Here is a 19,549-nt window from a genome sequence, read left to right on the forward strand (position 1 = left end):
TACCCCACAGCACTGGCACTGACTGACAGCAGCTTCCCATCACACGTATGTGCCCATCCAGCTCCAGGGCATCAGAATTTCACATGCCAGGGCTTTACCAGCCACACTGGCACTGCCAGCCACATTACGTGCCTGTTAGTCACATGGAGGAAAAGTTTTCTGAAGACCAACGGGTAACTTTTAAGGTTCAAATTCTACTGTACTGTCTAGAGCATTGGAAACCCCAGAAAGGGGAGACAAAAGGTAAGGAGTTAAATAAGGTTTTGAATGGTAAGTTGAGTTCATCACTCCAGCCCTAGCAATCTATCCCAGTGGGACTTCAGCTGTGAATTTCTGTATCATTTCAGAGCAGATGGTCTTTTGCTTAAGCTAAAGGAGACCCACAGTTGGCTACAGCCAGAAAATACTTTCAGAGATGGGTTTACAGTCTGGGTTTTTGGCAAGGCACTGGTGATGTCTTCTATATGAGAAAGACGCTTCTCCCTCTGCTGTCCTCATTCCTTTCACCTCTCTAGTGATTAAACTTTCCCTGCCAACCTCAAGGCAGTCAGCCCACATCCCCATCCTGTCAAGTGATGGCCTTCAGTCTCCCGTGTGTCTCCAACCAAGTCCCTGACAGTCTCCTTGTAATCCACTCTGGCCTCTTTCTCCTGACAAACCTGCTCTACATGTACCCCTCATCTTTGCTGTCTTCCAGCTTGAGGACCCCTGAGCCTAAAAAGACAGAAGGGAAGCTAAAGGTAAAAACAAGGCTGCAAGAACTAAACACAAGTAAACTTCTATGATTTTGGTCTATCCCAGATGAAGACAAACTACCAAGTCAGAAGTTTTCAATATGCAGGAGGAAAAACCACAGAACTCTACTACAAATACAAGTCAGTTTAGGACAAGCCAGTTTTCAGAACCCCACACCAGCTTTGACAAAAATTGGCCCAGGAAAGTTTTCTCAGTTCTAGGTATCTCTGCGTTCAGGGACAACCCTCATTTCAGGGGCTCTGCTTGCCACATATGACTGGGGCTTAGCACTGAGTCTTGTCTCACAGATGGGGGTCTATCCACCATACTGGTGCTTATGCTGGACAGTGAGGATGCCATCTCATCATAGATTAACAATTCAGCTAAAGAAAGCAGAGATCTAGAGAGAAAGCCAGTTCAAAGTCCTGACTATCTAGTTGTACAACTAGGAATCACATGAAAAACAGAAAGAGAAGAATTAATTCCTGAATAGCCAGCAGTTGCCTCTCTATCAAGCTAACCATGGAGTGTCCATGACTGCTCGCCTGACTGACAGGCTAAGCATAAGGATATAACTATCCCTGGTTTTCTATGCTCCTTCTCCGGTGCTTCATGTACAAGACTGGTCTAAAGAAAACTGATCCATAGATGCTTCATCCCATATGGCTTTTGGACTTGCCTCACCGTCAGCCTGTAAAAAAAAATGAGAGTCTTACCATGCTAAGAGGGAATTTAAGTGATCTGGAGTGGTAGGATCAGGGCTCAGAGGTGGTGAGGTCACAAAAGCTGCAGCCTTGGCCCAGTTTTTGCTCCAGTAATGTGTCCCATCTGTGCCCAAGCTGGCAGTGATCGGCTCTCCAAAAACAAGAGGACCTTGGAGAAAGCAAGGATATTTAGGAACTAATTACAACCCACTCTCTTCTTCAGCAAGTTACATTGCTTGCTGCATGTGCCATGTATAATTCACACACTGCTACACAGCCCGCGTAGCTCCCAGAAAATTAGGCAGCCCTGGTGTTGTCTATGTGATAAAAAATTAATAAGGAGTCTCTCTGAGCTACACATGCTTTTGATCAGCGTATTTACAAATCTCTCTTTCTAATCCAGAAGGAGACAGTTCAGACCTGGTTTTAATTTGTACTGTTTTAATCACAGCCACGTTCTCTCTGTTGCTCCAATTTGGAGTGCATTGGGTGGTGGATCCTTCAGCAGACAGATGCCTTTTTACTACTCCCAGGTTGGGCACAGCACCAGCAGATAGCAGCAGATGGTCCCCAGCACCACACTCCAAGTCTCCAAGAATACAAACATCAAGACGATAATTTGCTCTTTGGCTTCTCCGTATTGCTCACGAGCTCTGTAGCACCAACCAGCAGAACAGTCCTTACTTGCAAATGCAGCTTCAAAAGCAGCTGCCTTCAGGCTCGCAAGTCCTTCTTGGCTGCTTTGTAACCTAGATTCCACTATGGGCCCAGTAAGCAGGATTGGCCCACAGTGCACTTCTGGGGGAGTCAACCTCCAGCAGCAAGGCTAGGAGCGAGCCCCAGGCTTCTCTAAGAGCAGGGTCACTGCCCAAGCCACCCCTCAGAGGGTAACAACCTGAAATACTGGCATGGAGGATGTGCTAGACCCTGTTAGAAATAAAGTATCCCCTTCTCACAAATGGAGATACAGCAGTCTAGGGAAAAAGTAAAAGGGAAAAAAGGTTCCAGAAGAGTTACAATGCGATCCTCAAGGGGAGAGTTTCTCAACTGAAAAATCTAAAAGGATTTCCCCTTATCTTTCCCAGCCATAAATATTTAGAGTGTGATGGTGCTACCATTCTTTGATAACGTCTCCCTATTGCCTGTCATTGAGGTCAAGATGTACAGTTTTTTTCACTAAGCTTCTATTCAACAAAAAAAATACAAGTTTGGGGAAGAAAAGGAAGACACTTACCTTTCTTTCTGGCCAGTGCAATGATATCAGCTGCACTCTTGCTCATCACCTTGGTGATGTACACTGGGCAGTTTATTCGACTGGCAATAGTGATGGCACGGAAAACTGCTTCTGCTTCAAGCTGAGGAAAACAAGGAGGAAAAAGTTAACTGAAAAAGCAGTCTGAAGAAAAAATGAACTGGAAGACTGAGCCATATCTCTGTTCAGCAACAACTCTTCAGGGGTTCGTTCTGCTTCTTCCATGGAGAGAGACACAGTGCTGGGAAACAGGGAGCTAACCCAGCCTCAAACACTTCATGCTAGCAGTAACCACAGCCAGGCTGTAGTCACTAGCAGCATACAGCTGCCCCAGCACAAACACAGCTTCCTGGCTCTCTGCACACCAGGAAAGGTCATGTCCAAGCAGCTGATGCAGCTCTTCCTTACCTCCCTCCCACCTTTTTGCTTCAGACTCCTACTCTGCAGCTGGAATGAGAATGAAGCAAGAAACTTCGCCCCAGCTCAAAGACAACCTCTGAGCTCTCCCTGGCAGCTTACCCTAATCTTTACATAATGATGATAGCAAACGTAAAGTATTCTCAAACAGCAACTTCAGCACTATGGACTGAATTTAGCCCATAATCCAAAAAAACCTTTGAAGCATTGCCCAGTAAGTCCCCTCTGTCAGCAAGTGTAAAGGCAGTCTCCTCCCAGGGAGCCATCTGGGACGTAGGCACACAAAGCAAGCATCTTCAGATGGAGAAGCAGCGTTCCCCAGCAGCTCTGGAGACTCCTTTCCCCAGCCATCAGTTTTATACCAGATGCTTCCCAGATGAACTCACAGTATTGGCATTTTAATACCTAAGACCCTGTTGTGACTGAAAATACTGACTCAATGGTACAGAAATTTCTCTCCAAGAGTTGTGCTAGAAAAGTTGAGCAACTTAGGCCTTCCAAAACCACACAGCTTAATCCTTCACAGTTTTTTTCCCTAAATCAGACTGTCACCTTAGGTTGTCCGAGGACTTTTATCACAACATTTGCTCTGGAAGCCCCAAATGCACCTTCAGAAGAGCAGGGAAGGAGGTAGGGCCTTTGTACCTCAGCACTGGGGCTGAGGCAGACTAGATGCATGGTCAGAAAGATGCAAAATTCCTTTCTAGGAAACTGCAAATGAAGATTTCCCTTAGGCTCTTGTTCTCATCAAAAGGAAACAACTCAATTCTATCAAAATAATTTAGGTGGAAGTTAAACAGCAAAATGGAAAAGTACATAAACAGTTCAATAGAAGAATGCGACCAATTAAGCTGATTCCTTTTGCCTTGGGGAGAGGTTATATAAAGATCTGCAAACCACAACAATCTCTTCAAGTTTAGCCTCAAATCCCCAGGACCTCATCTCTTTAGTCTTCAAGGAAAGCAGTCACTTCCCACTACCACTCTCCACTACCCCATTAACGGTCTGAACTGCATATACATTAAGGGACACTCTCATTTCTTCACATTTTCCTTCTCATTAAATAAACCCTTTCCAGATGCTTGAGATGATCCAAACCAGAGCCTGGATTTTATTATAAAGGAGTTGCATAAAATGAGCTGCCTCACAGCATCTTTCCATTCTCATGCATTTGCATTTCTACACCTGCATTTCTGCCACCAAAGTGTCTGCCAGCAGGGAAGTAGATTTATATGTAGGTATGTGCATATGCATGGTATATATGTAAAAAAAAAAAAAAAAAAAAAAAGGCAACGCAGAAAGAACCGTGTATTGCAGAATACACCATCTAAGGAGTCTTTCTGCTGTGCCTTTTGCAATCGGATATGTCTGTCACGTATTGGCCTCATAAGCCACCAGCGTGCCTGTGGCAAGTGTGGATGGAGCCTTCCCGGATCTTCGTTCGCGAAGCCTAGCCATGATGATGGTATATATGTACATATGCAACCTATAGGAGGTTTTCAGTCAAAGCATTTCAATAAATGCAGTTACTCCAAAGCCTAATCCTCAAGCTGCACTGCTGATTTTTACCCCGATAAGCCCAATTTTTTTGTCATCACAAATCAAAACACAAAGGTCACACTTAAAAAATACATGCACACCCATTCCCAGGGCAGCAGGAGCTGCAACTCCTGAGTGTACAAGGACACACTCATCCCTGGACTGAGGGAACCCACCTGCTGCAGCATCAAAAGGGTTTTTCAGGCAAACAAACAAGCTGAAAGGACCTGGACTTTTCAGGCTTTGAACAATACTGGAAGAGGAGGTGGGAGAAGCAGACTGCTGCCTTCCCCAATTCACCCATCTATCATCTGCACGTACAGAAACCAAGCTCTGATACTACATGTTCGACAAAATATTTCCACAAACAACAAAATAAGTGAAGTTTCTTACCTCTTCGGGCCTGCTCAGGGCATGTCCCTCAGGCCCGGTGATTCCCATCTCCAGAATACGTTTTTGTTCCTGGAATGCAAGAGATAAATGCTGACACAGCTCCAGGATGAAACCCTTGCACCCAGCATCCTCAGGGAGATTAATAACAGCCATATTGTCTGACTGCCCCTTTTAAAGTCTGTGTAAACGCAGCTGCATAAGCCCTCTGAACACTGAAAACACTGGCTCTAAACTGGTCCCATGCCACCCAGCACAGCCAACACAGGTCTCCACTGTGTGATAGAGAATATTTGTGCCTCCAGCCATTGGGCTCCACCACCGTAAATCCCCTCTGCCCTCCAGAAAATCTTGCTTGACACCAAGACACCAGCTCAGGGAACGGGCTTTAACCAATACACTAAACAGTAACTACAGGTACTTCCACCCTGTGATTCCTTCTTTACTTGCCCAAGTTCCTCTCTAGCTGCAATCCACAAAGCACTGTTACCTTTCTTAAACTTTCAGCATTGCTGACACTTTCAGCTCTCTGTAACACTTTTTTCCTACACAGTGAATCACTAAAATTGTGCTCCAGTTGCAAGGGCGCTGTGTCCACACCAAAAAGCCCATCTTAGGACCAATGGGGATTTGTCAAAAAAAAATTCTGGGCTATCCAGCTTCACAGCAGTGGGATAATTTTTTTTTAAATAGACAAAAAGCTTCACTTAATTTAAGGCCAAGCAGTGGTATTGGAACAAATCTCCCTTATTGCAGAAAATAGTGATCAACTTCTTCTGATCTGAGGTTGGTCCAGGCTTGACAGCAGAGCAGAAGTGGGACCAGAGCTGCTGATGTACCTCCTGCCCTGTCCTGCCCTGCCCTGCCCTGCCCTGCCCGCAGGGCTCTAATGAGCCCAGTTCTACCATGTAATGACTCTGTGACACAGATAAATGTCCCCTAGAGACCAGGATGAAGTTACCAAACATACTTGAATGTGTCATCTAATAAATATTTGATCCCAGGTCCCTGAGGGGGAAAAACTCACACATTACCAACAGACTCCAGTAAAACCTGAGGAAGTTAACGTTTACATATACTTTAGCCTTTGCTGCAATCAATCAAGGCTGAAGAGGCATTAACAGGAATGTATTAATCTGAATGTGTAAGAATATTGTGGTTAGAAAAACATAAGGTTTCATAGGTAATTTTAAAACAGCTGTTCTGCATCACTAACGCAATGGCTCTAAACAGTGCCAGTTAAAGCCTTCAGATAATTAAAATACAGCAAATTATGAAGTTAGAGCCATATAAAAAAATAGCAAGTTGGTACAGAATAGCTACACAAAACAGGATAGATTTGCATCTTGAAGAAAGTCATAAAATCAGATTATATGATAAAATCACCCACTGTAAGAGGATTAGACAGTGCTAATGAAATAGAATATTTGTTTGATAAGATTAAATTTGTATTTTCATGCAGGGCAGTCCTGAAAAAACTACCTGCAGGCAGCTTTCCTTTTAGTATTCAAATAATCCTTCTAAATAAAAGCATAAGGAAAGACTGATTGTGTGAGACATGGCAGTGGTGAAGAAATATGTTGATATATAACATAATTTACATTTATTTACTACTTCTTCTTTTCCTAATAATTTTTCTGTTCTGCATGTTCATATCCCATGGCAGTATATTAGGGCTGATCAGAGAAAAATGTAACTGAAATAGATTTCTATCAGAAATGCAATTCCACGAGTGCGCCTTGATTTTAATGGGGAATGTATCAAAACATAACAGGTGCCATTTGATTTGTATTATTTTGCCATTCCTACAGTAATATTGACTTAATCGTGTTTCTTATTATTAATTTTCATTCTATTTGATATTTTATGTTGTATTAAAACTATATATTATGTATTTAGTAGTTTTAAATCACTCTAAACTTCATGAGAAATCAGGGGTTTTTTCTCTCTTGAATCCCAATGAGGGTTTTCACCTGGTTTCAGTGGGGGAAAGACATGACTGCACTGTATGTGCCTGTTGACTCCTTACTAGTAACTTTTGATCCCAGTGGTTATTTTGGCCAAACTCAAAACTGAAAGGCAGCTCTCAAAGGGGGTAAATTCTAACCAGGCAGATAGGGGACAGAACCCCACAGACGGAAAAACAAAATACACTCAAGGCAAGAGTCTTTACACACTGCCCAACTCCTCAAATAATCCCTTGAGGTTCTCCCTTAGCCATGAGACAAGGTGAGTTCCCTTGTCCAGATCTCAAAGACAGCTTTACCTATTGTAATTTCCTTGTCAGTCCTGCAGCCTCATCCTTAGCGGATAAGCCAGCAGATAAGCAGCTCAGCAGATAAATCACATGGCTCACTCAGAGCCTCACAGACCTAAGAGGGGCTCAATGCACGTACAAGGGATCAGAGGAACAAGACATCTCTGCAACAGCCTCAAAATATTCTTTCGTCATAAATGTATAAAGTCACAACAACACCCACCCAAACCCACCCACCCTGTTTTAGAGGGGAATCCTGCCTCTGAAAGACCAGTGGGAGGTTTGCTATCGACAGCTGTCCTTGAGTTACCTCTTTTGATGTGCCGTGGCACAGATCAGAGCACACTTTAGTGCGAGGACAGCAGCGACCCCGAGGGACCTGACCTGCAAAGTCTGCACTGGGGATCCAGGACGTTTTACGGAACATACTGCATTGGAGCCCAGTTTCCTTGTTCTGAGATGCATCTTCAAAGAGCATGGATTACATATAAACACACATTTCGGAAATGTTTAGAAGAACACAGTACTTCTTATTCGCAAGCTTCAAAGATTTATAAGAATATTCTCAAAAATAAATAGGTCTGTGAGCTTTAATACCCACTGCAAATTCACCGTGCTGCTTACACTGATAGCTGCAGCAAGAGACTTTAGCATAAAGCTTTTCAGCTCCACTTTTTGCCCCCAAAACCTTTGAAAAAGGCTTTACATTGTTCTGCTTCACTTGTATCTGCTAGATTCAGAAGGAATCATCTCACAAAGTGAAATAAAAATGACAGTTCACTCACCTGAGCTATCAAGTCTCCATTTTCAGCATGGACCAGGATAACAGCCCCAAGGCTCTTTAGAAAGGTAAAGGCTTCATAAAGCTGCAGGTAGTATAAAGAAGGAAACACTGCTGAATAAGGAAAACACATTACTTAATACTCAGACCTCTCTGTTCACCTAGTTTCATACCTTCTATGCTGGTAATTACCTCAGTGAATAGCACATTATCTCTTTTCAGACCCTGAGCTTCACTGTTTGGTGTTGACTTACTCACCCCTGTACACACCAGCTTGCCCAGAGGACAAACTTCTGCCCTTCTGCACCAAGACAGGGTGTACAGCCCCAAGCAAGGCTGGGTTTCCCTGGGACACAGAGTCTGCCCCAGCTCCTGCATTGCAGAGCTGCCTTGTCATGCCCTCCCACACAGGTCGAAGTTTAGTGAGTCTACTTTCTGCAGTTTTAGCAAACGTAAAATAGAATTACCCTCATGCACTACAGACACTTTTAGTACACCTAGAATACCTCTTTTCTGAAGGGCAGGCATTTTGCACCATCTTACTAGAGCAGACATTGTTGAACTTTCACCAACATCTTTCATTCTGCAATTAGAAGTTGCAGTATTTTCTCTAGAGCATTCTTTTTTTAAAAATTGCTTTCTAAGAGTCAAAACCCATCCATAAAGAAGGGCAATAGTTGATCCTGTTGTTTTTACTAGTAATTTCTGAGCACAGATCTACTGAAATACAGCTTCCTTTCCAAAAGGTATTCAGCTAATGTGTTCCTTGTTTAAACCAGACTTCAGTAACACGGGAGAGACCAGTTTTCAAGCACAGATCAAATACTGAAGACACAGTCTCTTCAGTGTCCACTTTTGCACTAGGGCATTGAATGGGTTGCAATACACAGCTTGCAACATGAGCATTTAAGGTAACAGCCATTAGTCCAGCCACACATTAAACATTTTGATGTGTTTCTCCTGATAATTCCAACAGGGAGTTGAATTTAACAGGCACTGCCTCTCAGAAAATATTTATATATTATTATGTCTAAAATTCCAATTAAAAGCACATGTATTGGAGGTGTAACAGTTATTTTAAGAGACCAAGAGCTGTAGCTCTGGGAATAAGTAAGAAAGAAACATTTTCTCAACTGAATAAGCAAACATTATTATTACTAACAGATGCCATTGTTCATTTACAGTGGCCTGATACATATGAATGGGAAAGCTGAAGAGTCTGGAATCTGTAATGAGCTCTGGACAAACAAGCTCATTGTTATCTCCAGCCCTAATGAGAAAAGGCCACCTCCCCCAAAGAGCAACTCCATTTAACTGCTCGCAGCAACCAAGAAGCTCTTGAAACCTCAAAACTGCCTCAAAAACCTCAAAAAGCCTCAAGTGCTTCATCTTTTTCTCCCACTCTGACCTAGAGTTCTTGAAAGATTACTGCAAAATAAAATGAGTGAAATCCTGAGCAGGTCTAAGCAGCTGCAATGTTGGGAGACACTAGAAAACTGCTTGAGAAGGTGAATATCATACACTTGAAGAAACACATGCAGTTGTTCTCCACAGCTCAGCACCGACGCTCCAAAGAGAAGAGTCTCACTGCACATTTCCCCCAGTCCCACTCAGGTCAGTGGGAATGTTTCTCTGGGATTCCACCTCAGCAACTCTTCACATGTTGGGAGATGAGAAAGAGAGGGCAGATCATAGCAACGAAAAGCATTGAGAGCAATACCTGGCTGTCGGACATTTGATAGAGATCTTTGTATGCCATGTAGACTTGAAAAGAGTTCACACCTGTTCCAAGACAAAATTTAAAGGTGTTGCCATGTAAGTGGATTCTTAAACTGTATTCAAACAAAACTTTCAGGAAAAATAAGTCATAGAGTACGTCTGGACTAGGCTTTTCACCAGTGATTGCCAAAAACAAAGCAATGGCATTACAGCTGCTAGGACTAGATGCCATCTTTCCTGGGGGAATTCGTTGGATGCTGTGGATTGCCTGTCTTCAGCCCTGGAGCAACCCAGCCACCACTGCAAACAGGACTGCTTGCAGCCAAATCACAGACAAGTGATGGCGGCTAAAGCAAGCAGGCAAAGTTTGTGAAGTTTGAAACACCTTGCATAAGGTTCTGTTTCTGAAAACCACAAAATCACTGGTTTTCTTTTTAGGTTTCCTCAGCTAATCAGGAAAACATTTCAGCTTGACCTAATGTGATAGTTTTCACTCTAGGCCTTCCTGGAGACCAGCTTCTAACCAGGAAGGCACTAGGAAGGTGACCATGGAAGTATTCCATGCTACTCCTTTACGTAACTTGAGGTATAAATAAAGTCAACAGGAGGGACCTCGCTCTCTTCCTTTCCGGCGAGGTTCGAGAACGGTGGGTCCCTGTCTCGGTCTTGCTTATCTGGAGCTGAGGCCTACAGCGACTGCTGTTGTCTGCCACGCGTGAGGGGACAGTGCTGGGCCGTGTCCAGCTGTCCTGCTTCTATCAAGGGAAGTGGTGAGATTTTGCCAGTTCTTCAGTTTGCTGGTTACCGGGTTTTTAGATTGTGCATACCTGTTTTGGTTTTGTCCCTTTTCGTCCTATTTTGTCCTTTTTCCCTTTTCCCTTCCCCTCTTCCCTTTAGGAAGCTATTTAGGGTTTCTGGGGTTATAGGTATATAATATTCTCACTGTATATATCTGTTTCATATGTTAAATATATATTTTTGCAATAGCTTTGGCTGCTTGGTTTTTTTCCTTCCCTCTCTAGGAAGCAGACTCTGTTGTCAAGTTTCGGAGACTTGGCGGGAAGCCAGCTCGAAACTTGCACACCTAAACTGTTCTTTTTGATGGATAAAACTTCTAGTTAAGTTCCTCCAAAGTGCTGAGAATATGTAGGAACTGTGTATCTGAATGTGCTTACAGACTACCTTTTTCTTTACCTCACTGCCCAAAGTACCCAGTTTAGCTGATGGTAGACACTGGGAAGGAGTGGAAACAAAGCCTGAAACCAGCTTTACAAGCAGCTCGCCACACCTCTCCTTCCACCTTCCAAAGACAGAAGGATTTATGTTGGCGGTCACACCAAACCATGGAAAATGACAGCTTCAAATTTTAGAAATCATAAGAAATGCTAGTGTTGAGTGTTGGCTGCCAAGAACCAACTGTATTCAAATCCCTAAAAGTTTTGCTATTTATTTCAAAAATTCAGTCATTTATACAGCTTTGTATTCTAATGGAACAAGAATTACAAACATCTTCTACAAAAATATAATTTCCATATCTATGAATTCATATTACTGTATAAATTTGCCTTCCTCTTTAGTCTACTGACAAGAACCTCAGTTTGGTACAGGGACCAATCTCAGAAGTTTTCTGACTTAAAAGAAAAGTAAATTCTCAACTGTCTAAGCTGTGTGTGCTGCATTTCAAAATGGCCGTGATGAAAACTTTGCTTCCTGGGGCAAGAACAGAAAGAAAGAGATCTGTTCATGTTATTTATGTTATCTACACAAAATGAATAAGGCTTTCTGATGAAGATATAACTCCATGAGTCCAGAATGAACAAATACATCCTCAGGCAGAGGGTATGGCTGCTCACACACACACACACACACACACACACAGAATTTATTTGCAATTAGAGGACTAAAATACCCCAGGATACATGCAGGATAAAACGCTGAAATGATCTCTAGTATTATGTCTTCCTGCAAAGTCCAGGTAGCTCAGAGAGAAAATACAAAGCAGGAGCTGGCCACTCCTTGATGACTTCAACTCTGAGCAAATTCAGCCTGAAACATGGAGCCCTGTCAGCCTATAAACCCATCCTTTCTTCCTGTTTTCCCATTTATCAAGTTCTCAGAAAACACACGTGTCCTTTACTAACTGTAATCCTTCCATCTATTCATCCTTACAGTTGCGAAGTACTCAGTATGTTCCTATTTTAAAACCTAAGCTTGACTACACCTTCCCTGGAGCCAGTGCTTGCAGCCTCATGCCTTCAGTCCTGTCTCCCTCTGACTGAACATAGCAGCTCCCAGAACATCAGTCCTACCTGCCTTGGAGGAAAAGCTCCATTTTCTCTCCCCAAGCCCACCCCACATCTCAGATGTCAGCTGCACCCTGGAGCCACCTTGCACACACAAAGCAATGAGAGGTGTGTTAGGGCTGGCCCAAGCCATGCTGACTAGCCTCAGTGATGGCATAGGACTGAATCCTCTCATGCACATCTCACTGTAAGCAAAGAGCTGGGTTATCTATTGCTCTCCCTTATCCAGTAGGATCTAGACAAAGGTAATTCATTTAATCACAGTCCTGCAGGAGATAAGACAGCTTTCTCTGAGTACTGTGGTTGGAAGACACACACTGACCCAAGTAATACATATTTTCATCATCTTTTCTTTTACTGCGTTTGTTGTATCTTCTTAGGCCCTATTCTGACCTTGGTAAAATGACAAGTTTTGCTCCCACTCTGTTTAACGTTCTCCTTGAAATCAGTAAGAACAGAAAGGACCCCAGCTGGGATCCCACCATAGGATCTTGAGCCTGCTCCTTACCACACTGCAGAAGCAGAGTTCTCCCAAGCAAACACACAATCAGGCCCTCAGCTGCCACCTCAGACACACACACAGTGGAAAAACATCTCGTGGGCTGCCCTTACAGCTAACAGGAAGGATGGTGCAAACCATCCTGCCTTGCAAAGAGAGTACCTATACCAGATACCAAGACAGACAGCACAAAGTTACATATACAGGTATCCAAGATTAGACTCTTTGCCTTGGTCTGGTGTCTTGACCTACTCATTGGAATTATGCAGCTTTTCAAAAGCCCTTGTCCATGGACTATTGACCTTAATGCTTAACATCTGTTACATGCTACATTCTTGTTTATGTCCTACTTCCCTCACACCAGGAGTACTCAATAGAACCCTCTTCAACTTTTATAGGCAGAACTACAAGCTTTTTTGAACAGTGACAAAGTCAAACCAACCAGTGAGGCCCTGAACTGTCAGCTATTTCAGGCAGTTGTTCCTTTGCATATATTGGAGAAGCCCAATCCCAAAATAGCTGCTGAAATGCTACAAGCCTGAGTCTTTATAATCAGCATTTGGGGCTACAAAATCTCCAGGCCCTTCCAAAGCCTCCGTCTCCTTAAATTAGCTTTGTATTGAGTTAAAACTGATTAATTGTTCAATTATACCTCATGACAAGGCACCTCAACAGCCACTCTGTGAGCTCCCCTGTTAGTCACGCTGATTGCATTAGGCACGTGCAGCACTGAAACGCAGTGAGCTGATCCCTGTCACTCAGCTACCTCACCCACAATCAGCCGAGAACAAATTCAGTCCAGATTTCCAGCTGATGAAAACCGGGGTCACTCCAGTGACATCAAGTCTATTTGCACCAGCTGGCTCAAATGTTTCCAATTATCAGGAAATATTACCCGTTAATTTGAAAGCCCTTGCCACACTGAAATATTTCACATTGTGCTTGCGCTTTTATACTCATCCTCACCTTGTGTCTCCTAAAACATGAGAGTAATTCACACTGACTGCCTGAGATATACTGCTGCAGCTGTGAGAACAAAGATGACCTCCTAATGCTCTTGCCACTAAAGAAGCCACCAAGGCCCCATTATGCATCCCAGTTCAGAACCAATGAACAGATTCCTGCTTCCCCTGACAACTAAAAGGCAGGTCAGATTTATATTGAAAACTCACATTTCAATACTTGGAGAAGACTATTAAACTAACTATCTGCATCGAGCTTTTACTGTAAGCCCTCAGGCAAATTTGGGAGTGCTGAGCCACCTGTGATCCAGGAGCTCTGGAAAATAGTATCCAGCCTTTGAAATGAGGCACAGTATACTTGCCTGAGAGTACATTCAGCTAATGCACAGCAGCAGATTCACGTTAATGTTGATAGCAGGGAAATAGCACAGGTTTGGCACAACCAGTGTTGACAGATGTCATCACCTTGTAAAAATCACCTATATTATAGAGCTTTGTAAGACCAGCTGCAGTTTCTCTAAATTATGTGCAGTCTTGCTGACTGAAGTGCCTAAAATCTGGTTATACAGCACAGGAACTGCCAGCATCCAGTGATATGGGATAAACTCCCCTAGGTGACTGCACCTCCATGGCAACTCAGCAAAAAATTGCTCACTCAAAAACAGCATTTTGCTTTGTTTTTCTACTTGGATGTGAAAGATTCTCTTTATGGAGAAATGTACTATCAAAGTCATTACTAGCACTACACATTACAAAGGATGCTGAATATACGTATCACTTAAGTTTCCCAATAAAAGGGTCATTCTGATTTGCCCATGGAACTGAATACCACTTCAGAAAATATTTCCTAATTAATATGCATACATTTTCAAGGAAAGTATCAAGCAAAAAATATTTGAAAATACATATTTCTGGAAAGAAAAATCCATGCTGTCAGGCAAAATTCTAAGGAACAAGAGCTAAGCTAGGTATTTTCTGAAGGCTAGATCCAATTGCCCACACACGGGTATCCGATGCCATCAAGATGCCCTCAATATATGAGACTGAGTTGACATGCATGGACATGCACTTATGAGAGGTTTCACTTGCGCTATTCTGGAGCGGTAGTTGGAGCCCAGGCAGGGTAACCTATAGCATCACTCATCACACCTCTTAATTGAACTGAGTCAAACCCAGAAGTGTCTTAGATTCCTTTTTTTGGCAAGTTTTGAAACAAAGCATCTTGTAGTTACTTCAGGGAAAGCCACTGGAGACGAAGCACTTGAGAAAATCAGGACATTTTTTCAGTGTTAGGTACCTAACTTTAGCATCCCTTTTTTCTAGCAATTTGAACCTGTTTTAAAAATACAGGCATTAAAGTAAACTATCCTAAGTCATTGCTAAGAAATGAGATCTAGCCTGTAGTGACAGTTTCACAGACACATGTGCTCTTCATATTTGGACTTAATTTTGAGGCAGCTGAATCACAGATTCCAGTCCAGTTAAAATCTGAACCACTACCTGAAATGTTTCATTTTCTCCATTCTTTAAACAGAGCATCTAAGGCGACTGGGCTGATTATCCTAAATGCTGATCTCTGAGTTCTACCTTCAAATAAAACATACCTATGCAATGTGTGAGCCTATTTTCACATGAACAAGCAAGCACAAAGTGACGCATTTGTATATGACAACCAACACATTTTAATATTCCATGCCTATATTGGACAAAGTTATATACAAGCACAAAGCTTTATGTCCATTTTACACAGCAGCAAGTGAAAATACAAGTTCAAGGTAGTGCACAGCAGCGTAACCAGTGCCTGTGCATTCACTAAAATAATTTGAAACTTCACCTCCATATGATATTTCAATAAAACCAAAAAATATTACTATATTTCACTAACTAACCTTTGTCTTGCACCAGTACTTCCAGCTCTTCTCGAATCCCATCATACCAGCTGGTGATGTCCACATGCAGAGAGTAATCACAACAGGATTTGGTATCAGCTGCCTCATGCCACTTCTCAAAGGAGGTCAGTAAACTCGAACCAGGCTCTGGAAGCACGTGATCAACTGAAAAAGAGATTGAGTGTCTGTTAGCTGGACAGCATGCAGACTGTTCAGATTTCCTCAGTGCCTGTGAGTAAGCAGTCTTCAAGCATCTCAGCCTTGGAAACAGCAGCCTCGAAGGCAGTTCGTGTGCAGACTGTACCTTTGAGGTGTTGGTCAGGTCTTGTTGTCTCAAGTGCAGCAGACTTTGTGAACAGTTTGTATTAAAGGTAAGTCTGGCAACATGCTTGGTGCAGCATCAACAGATACACAAAGGGCAAGCCAAACATCTCACAGTTTAGGAAACATTTGCCTTTCCCTTTACTGTTTTGTAAGAGAGCACAGGCTCTGGACTTTGCTGTACTTCTTGTCTGATGTGTCCATTTCTATGTATTTTGCAGTAAGCACAATTATTAACCAGTGCCTTGTAGTCACTGAATTGGCTCACTCTGCCCTACCAATACATCAGTGCAGATGTTCAATGTTTTCTCAGCAGCTAAAACTGGGAATACAGCCAAAGGTCTGAACAGGGACGACGTTGAGCACAAACACTCAGCCACACTATACAGGAGACTGAATGCCGGGCAACCACACATCTTCACTGCCTCACGACTTTCTGCATCTAAGGATGCCACAACACCTGCTGACATAAAGACACAACTACTTATGTGTATTGTACTTCTCTTCGCATCGCTAGGTCGAAAATTAGTAGGGAAACAAAGCAAGATGGGCTTACCAGTGGCATTTGCAAGCCTAATTCCTGCACAGGAAGCCTCAATTGAAGAACATGAGACTGAAAAAACTATTAACAAAAGGAATGAACAGCAATGCAATTTGTGCTTATTGCCAGAGATTCTTTCAGCTAATACCTGCTGCTGAACACAGGTAACAGATTACACCACTCAGCAAAAAAGCCACATCCCAATTCAGTGGGAGTAAAACTCCACTGTGAAGCTTCTCCACACAAGGAAGCTACGACAATTTACGTCACCTGAACAACTGCCTCACAAAGTCTAACCAAGGCCAAGTCACTGCTAGTAGGAAAGAGTTAAATCTTGTCCCACCATCTGGTAGACAGAAGAAAGGTCTTTAACAATTATAAACAATTAATTTTATCTTCCACCAAGTAAGATGTTCCTCCAAGACATCTCTGGTAAGGAGTTCCTCAATTCTTGCTGTCAATTCCAAGTTTCTAAATAAGCATCTTGTTATTTCCAAAGCCCTTGAAATGGCACTTAGGTGGGAACAGCAGATCTTCGTTAGATTTTCTGTGCCATAAACTTACAGCACTACCTACACTGTTTTTCAAAAATCCCAAGAGTAGGTATTTTACTCCTCAGTGCTTGTTCTGTATTTCAGAGGAAAATCCAAGAGACAATTCACCATGCTGCTATTTCTTTCTGAGGGTTGGTTCATTTTCAGGCCAACCCTGATCGAAAATGATGAATGGATCTCAAACACAGTGCCCAAAAATTTGAAGATTCATTGCAGAAGATCTCAAGATCTCATAAAATCAGGATGGAGCCTCCAGTAGCTATCCCCACACATGCTACACAGGCTTCAGCCTGTTTTGGGAAGAGAGCATTGCTAGTACTCACTGATCATGGTGGTGCCCCCTGCTAGTGCTGCCTTTGTGCCTTGATAGAAGTCATCAACTGCAGTCATCCCATGGCAGGGCTTTTGTAGGTAAGTGTTGACGTCTATTCCCCCAGGAATAACCATGCGCCCATTTGCCTCTATGGTCTTGACTCCTCCAGGAACAATCAGATTCTCTCCTATTTGCCTGGACAGCAAGGAAAGCCAGTATTACTTGAACAAATAAGCACAGAGCACAAAGCTACCCAAGGCATGTAGGGGAGAGGAACCCAGGGGCCACACAGAAGGAGGAAAGGTCCCCAAAGGAAAGGTGAAGCTCAAGCACCCACTCCAGCCATCCTGCTCAGCACTGGCAGAACAAAGTCCAGGAGAGCTGCCTTGCTGAGCCATGTGCTTGGCTCACTTTGCATTACTCTAGTGGCCCATAAAGGAGCTGTAATGCACCAGCATTAAAAATTGATTTTTTTTATATGATTCCTATCTTTAAACAATCGGAATTATGTACGCTTAATGCTCTCTCGGGGGCTCCAGTTTTGTATATTAAGTTCTTAAATGAAAACAAAAAAACACAGAACAAATATGACAGCAAGCTGGAATTGTGGCAGAGGCACAAGGCACATTAGAAAGTGTTATAATGACTTTGTCATCAAGAAGTGCAAATTTATGCAAAATAAATCTAAATAACCTAAGATACAGAAATACATACACCTTTAATCTACCATGTGACATATTCTCCATCCTCCTCTTCAAGTTAAAACTTAGTGAAACAATCTACACAACTGTGTGGAAAAATGAAAATTAATTGTTGCCATCTTTTTCCCTTCAGGTCTTCAAAGTGGGATATTTTTTTTCACTATTAAAAATATTAATCTCTTCTCCATGCTGATATCAAGGAAACTCCAGATACTCACAAAATACTTTTAGTGTTCAGGGACAAAACTACTAATAAATTAATCTTTAACTTTTAAACCCACAGTGCATTTTTATTGTCTGCTTTCCAGGGTGCCAAACAGGGAAAGGGATGGGTCTGTGTGGAAGCCATGTCTCTGCACTACTACACCGTAATATATTTGGGCTTAGTGATAACTGTAAGGTAGTTTAAGTTCACTTAGTTTATCTCATATTACAGACACAGTCCCTGTCTTAATTTCCTTTTTTCTGGGATAAAATAACATTTATCTGCATCTAAACAAACACCCCAGACATCTGAGCTGCTGAATCTGTTTCTCCCATATTAAAATGCAACTCCCACCTACAGATCAAAACACAGCAACTGATTAACAGCCAATTGAGACAAGCTAGAACCAAAAGTGAATATAACTGTTAATTAAAACCAGCGAATAAAAAAAAAACAACAGAGATAATTATTCACACTGGAATTTGGCCAAACCACCAGAGTTAATAAATAGCCCCAAGAGGTCAAGAATTTGTTTCATATGCTATGCAAAAATGTCACCTCCATTAGCTTGGCTCCAGGCTCCAGTGCTCCAGGCTTTGGTTGGAGGGAAGCACCGCCATCAGAGCAAACTCCCTGCCAGCATCTGGAGCTGGGGTCTCAGCCATCCAGCACTGAACAAATCCAAAAGGGCATTCTCAGGAGAGCTGATAATATCATGGCGTGAAGCCATACAAGTCCACGTCTGGCATCTAATAGTCACCAACATGTAGAGCACTGGGAGCTTGTCACAACCTGTTTACGGCTGCACAGTGTTAACAACATCCTGACAAACAGGGAACTGATGTGTATGCAAAAGCCAGCAGCTGCCCAGCACATCCAATTGTGCAAACAAAAGCTGCAAGAAGCTGCTCTGCTCTTAAAATCTGACTCACAAAGGCATACCATAAGGCACTCCACCGATGAGCAGATTCAGTGCTTACAGGAAGTTAGGTAGACCTGCTTATAATAATGGTGTTACACTAACTTTTGTTAGTTGAATCCATTCCCAAGATTTTAACCAGAGCAACCTTCCACTTCTGTGCAGCATTTGTGTGGCTAAAAAACTGAACTGGAAAAAAAAAATTCACTATGACCAATCTTCTTTTAATATGTCCAAAGTGTTCATTGCAATCCAAGAACTAGCATGCCTTTAGAAAATAATATTAAAGAAAAATCTACATGAAAATATGAAAGCAATTAATTTTTATTTGCTTCTGCAATCAGTATCTACCAGTTATCTATTCAAGAAGACACATACCCTAACAAAGTTAAAGGGTGTTAACTATGTACTGAAGTTTTCTGATTACTCAGTGCTCCTTATTTTCAGTGTATGGCTGAGTAACAGCTTATTCAGCTCAAATCATCCATGTTCAAGTGACAGGAGACCAAATGGTCTTTGTGGATGCTGCTGCATTACTACCTGTCAGA

General features: G+C 42.5%; 1 protein-coding gene across 3 annotated transcripts in view; it reads right to left on the reverse strand.

The window, feature by feature from the left end:
- The window catches only part of CRMP1 (collapsin response mediator protein 1), a 51,531-nt gene that overhangs the window by 11,614 nt on the left and 20,368 nt on the right, over nucleotides 1-19,549 (reverse strand). For all 3 annotated transcript variants that reach the window (XM_017824538.1, XM_017824539.1, XM_017824540.1), the window contains 7 exons: nucleotides 17,187-17,371; nucleotides 15,448-15,612; nucleotides 9,796-9,857; nucleotides 8,080-8,160; nucleotides 5,041-5,109; nucleotides 2,674-2,794; nucleotides 1,452-1,608 (listed from right to left, as the gene is read on the reverse strand). In XM_017824538.1, coding sequence (XP_017680027.1) covers nucleotides 1,452-1,608; nucleotides 2,674-2,794; nucleotides 5,041-5,109; nucleotides 8,080-8,160; nucleotides 9,796-9,857; nucleotides 15,448-15,612; nucleotides 17,187-17,371 — 840 coding nt within the window. The remainder of the gene's footprint in view (nucleotides 1-1,451; nucleotides 1,609-2,673; nucleotides 2,795-5,040; nucleotides 5,110-8,079; nucleotides 8,161-9,795; nucleotides 9,858-15,447; nucleotides 15,613-17,186; nucleotides 17,372-19,549) is intronic.

Source organism: Lepidothrix coronata, unplaced genomic scaffold, assembly GCF_001604755.1.
Source record: "Lepidothrix coronata isolate B3197 unplaced genomic scaffold, Lepidothrix_coronata-1.0 Scaffold111, whole genome shotgun sequence".
NCBI classification, from domain to species: Eukaryota; Metazoa; Chordata; class Aves; order Passeriformes; family Pipridae; genus Lepidothrix; species Lepidothrix coronata.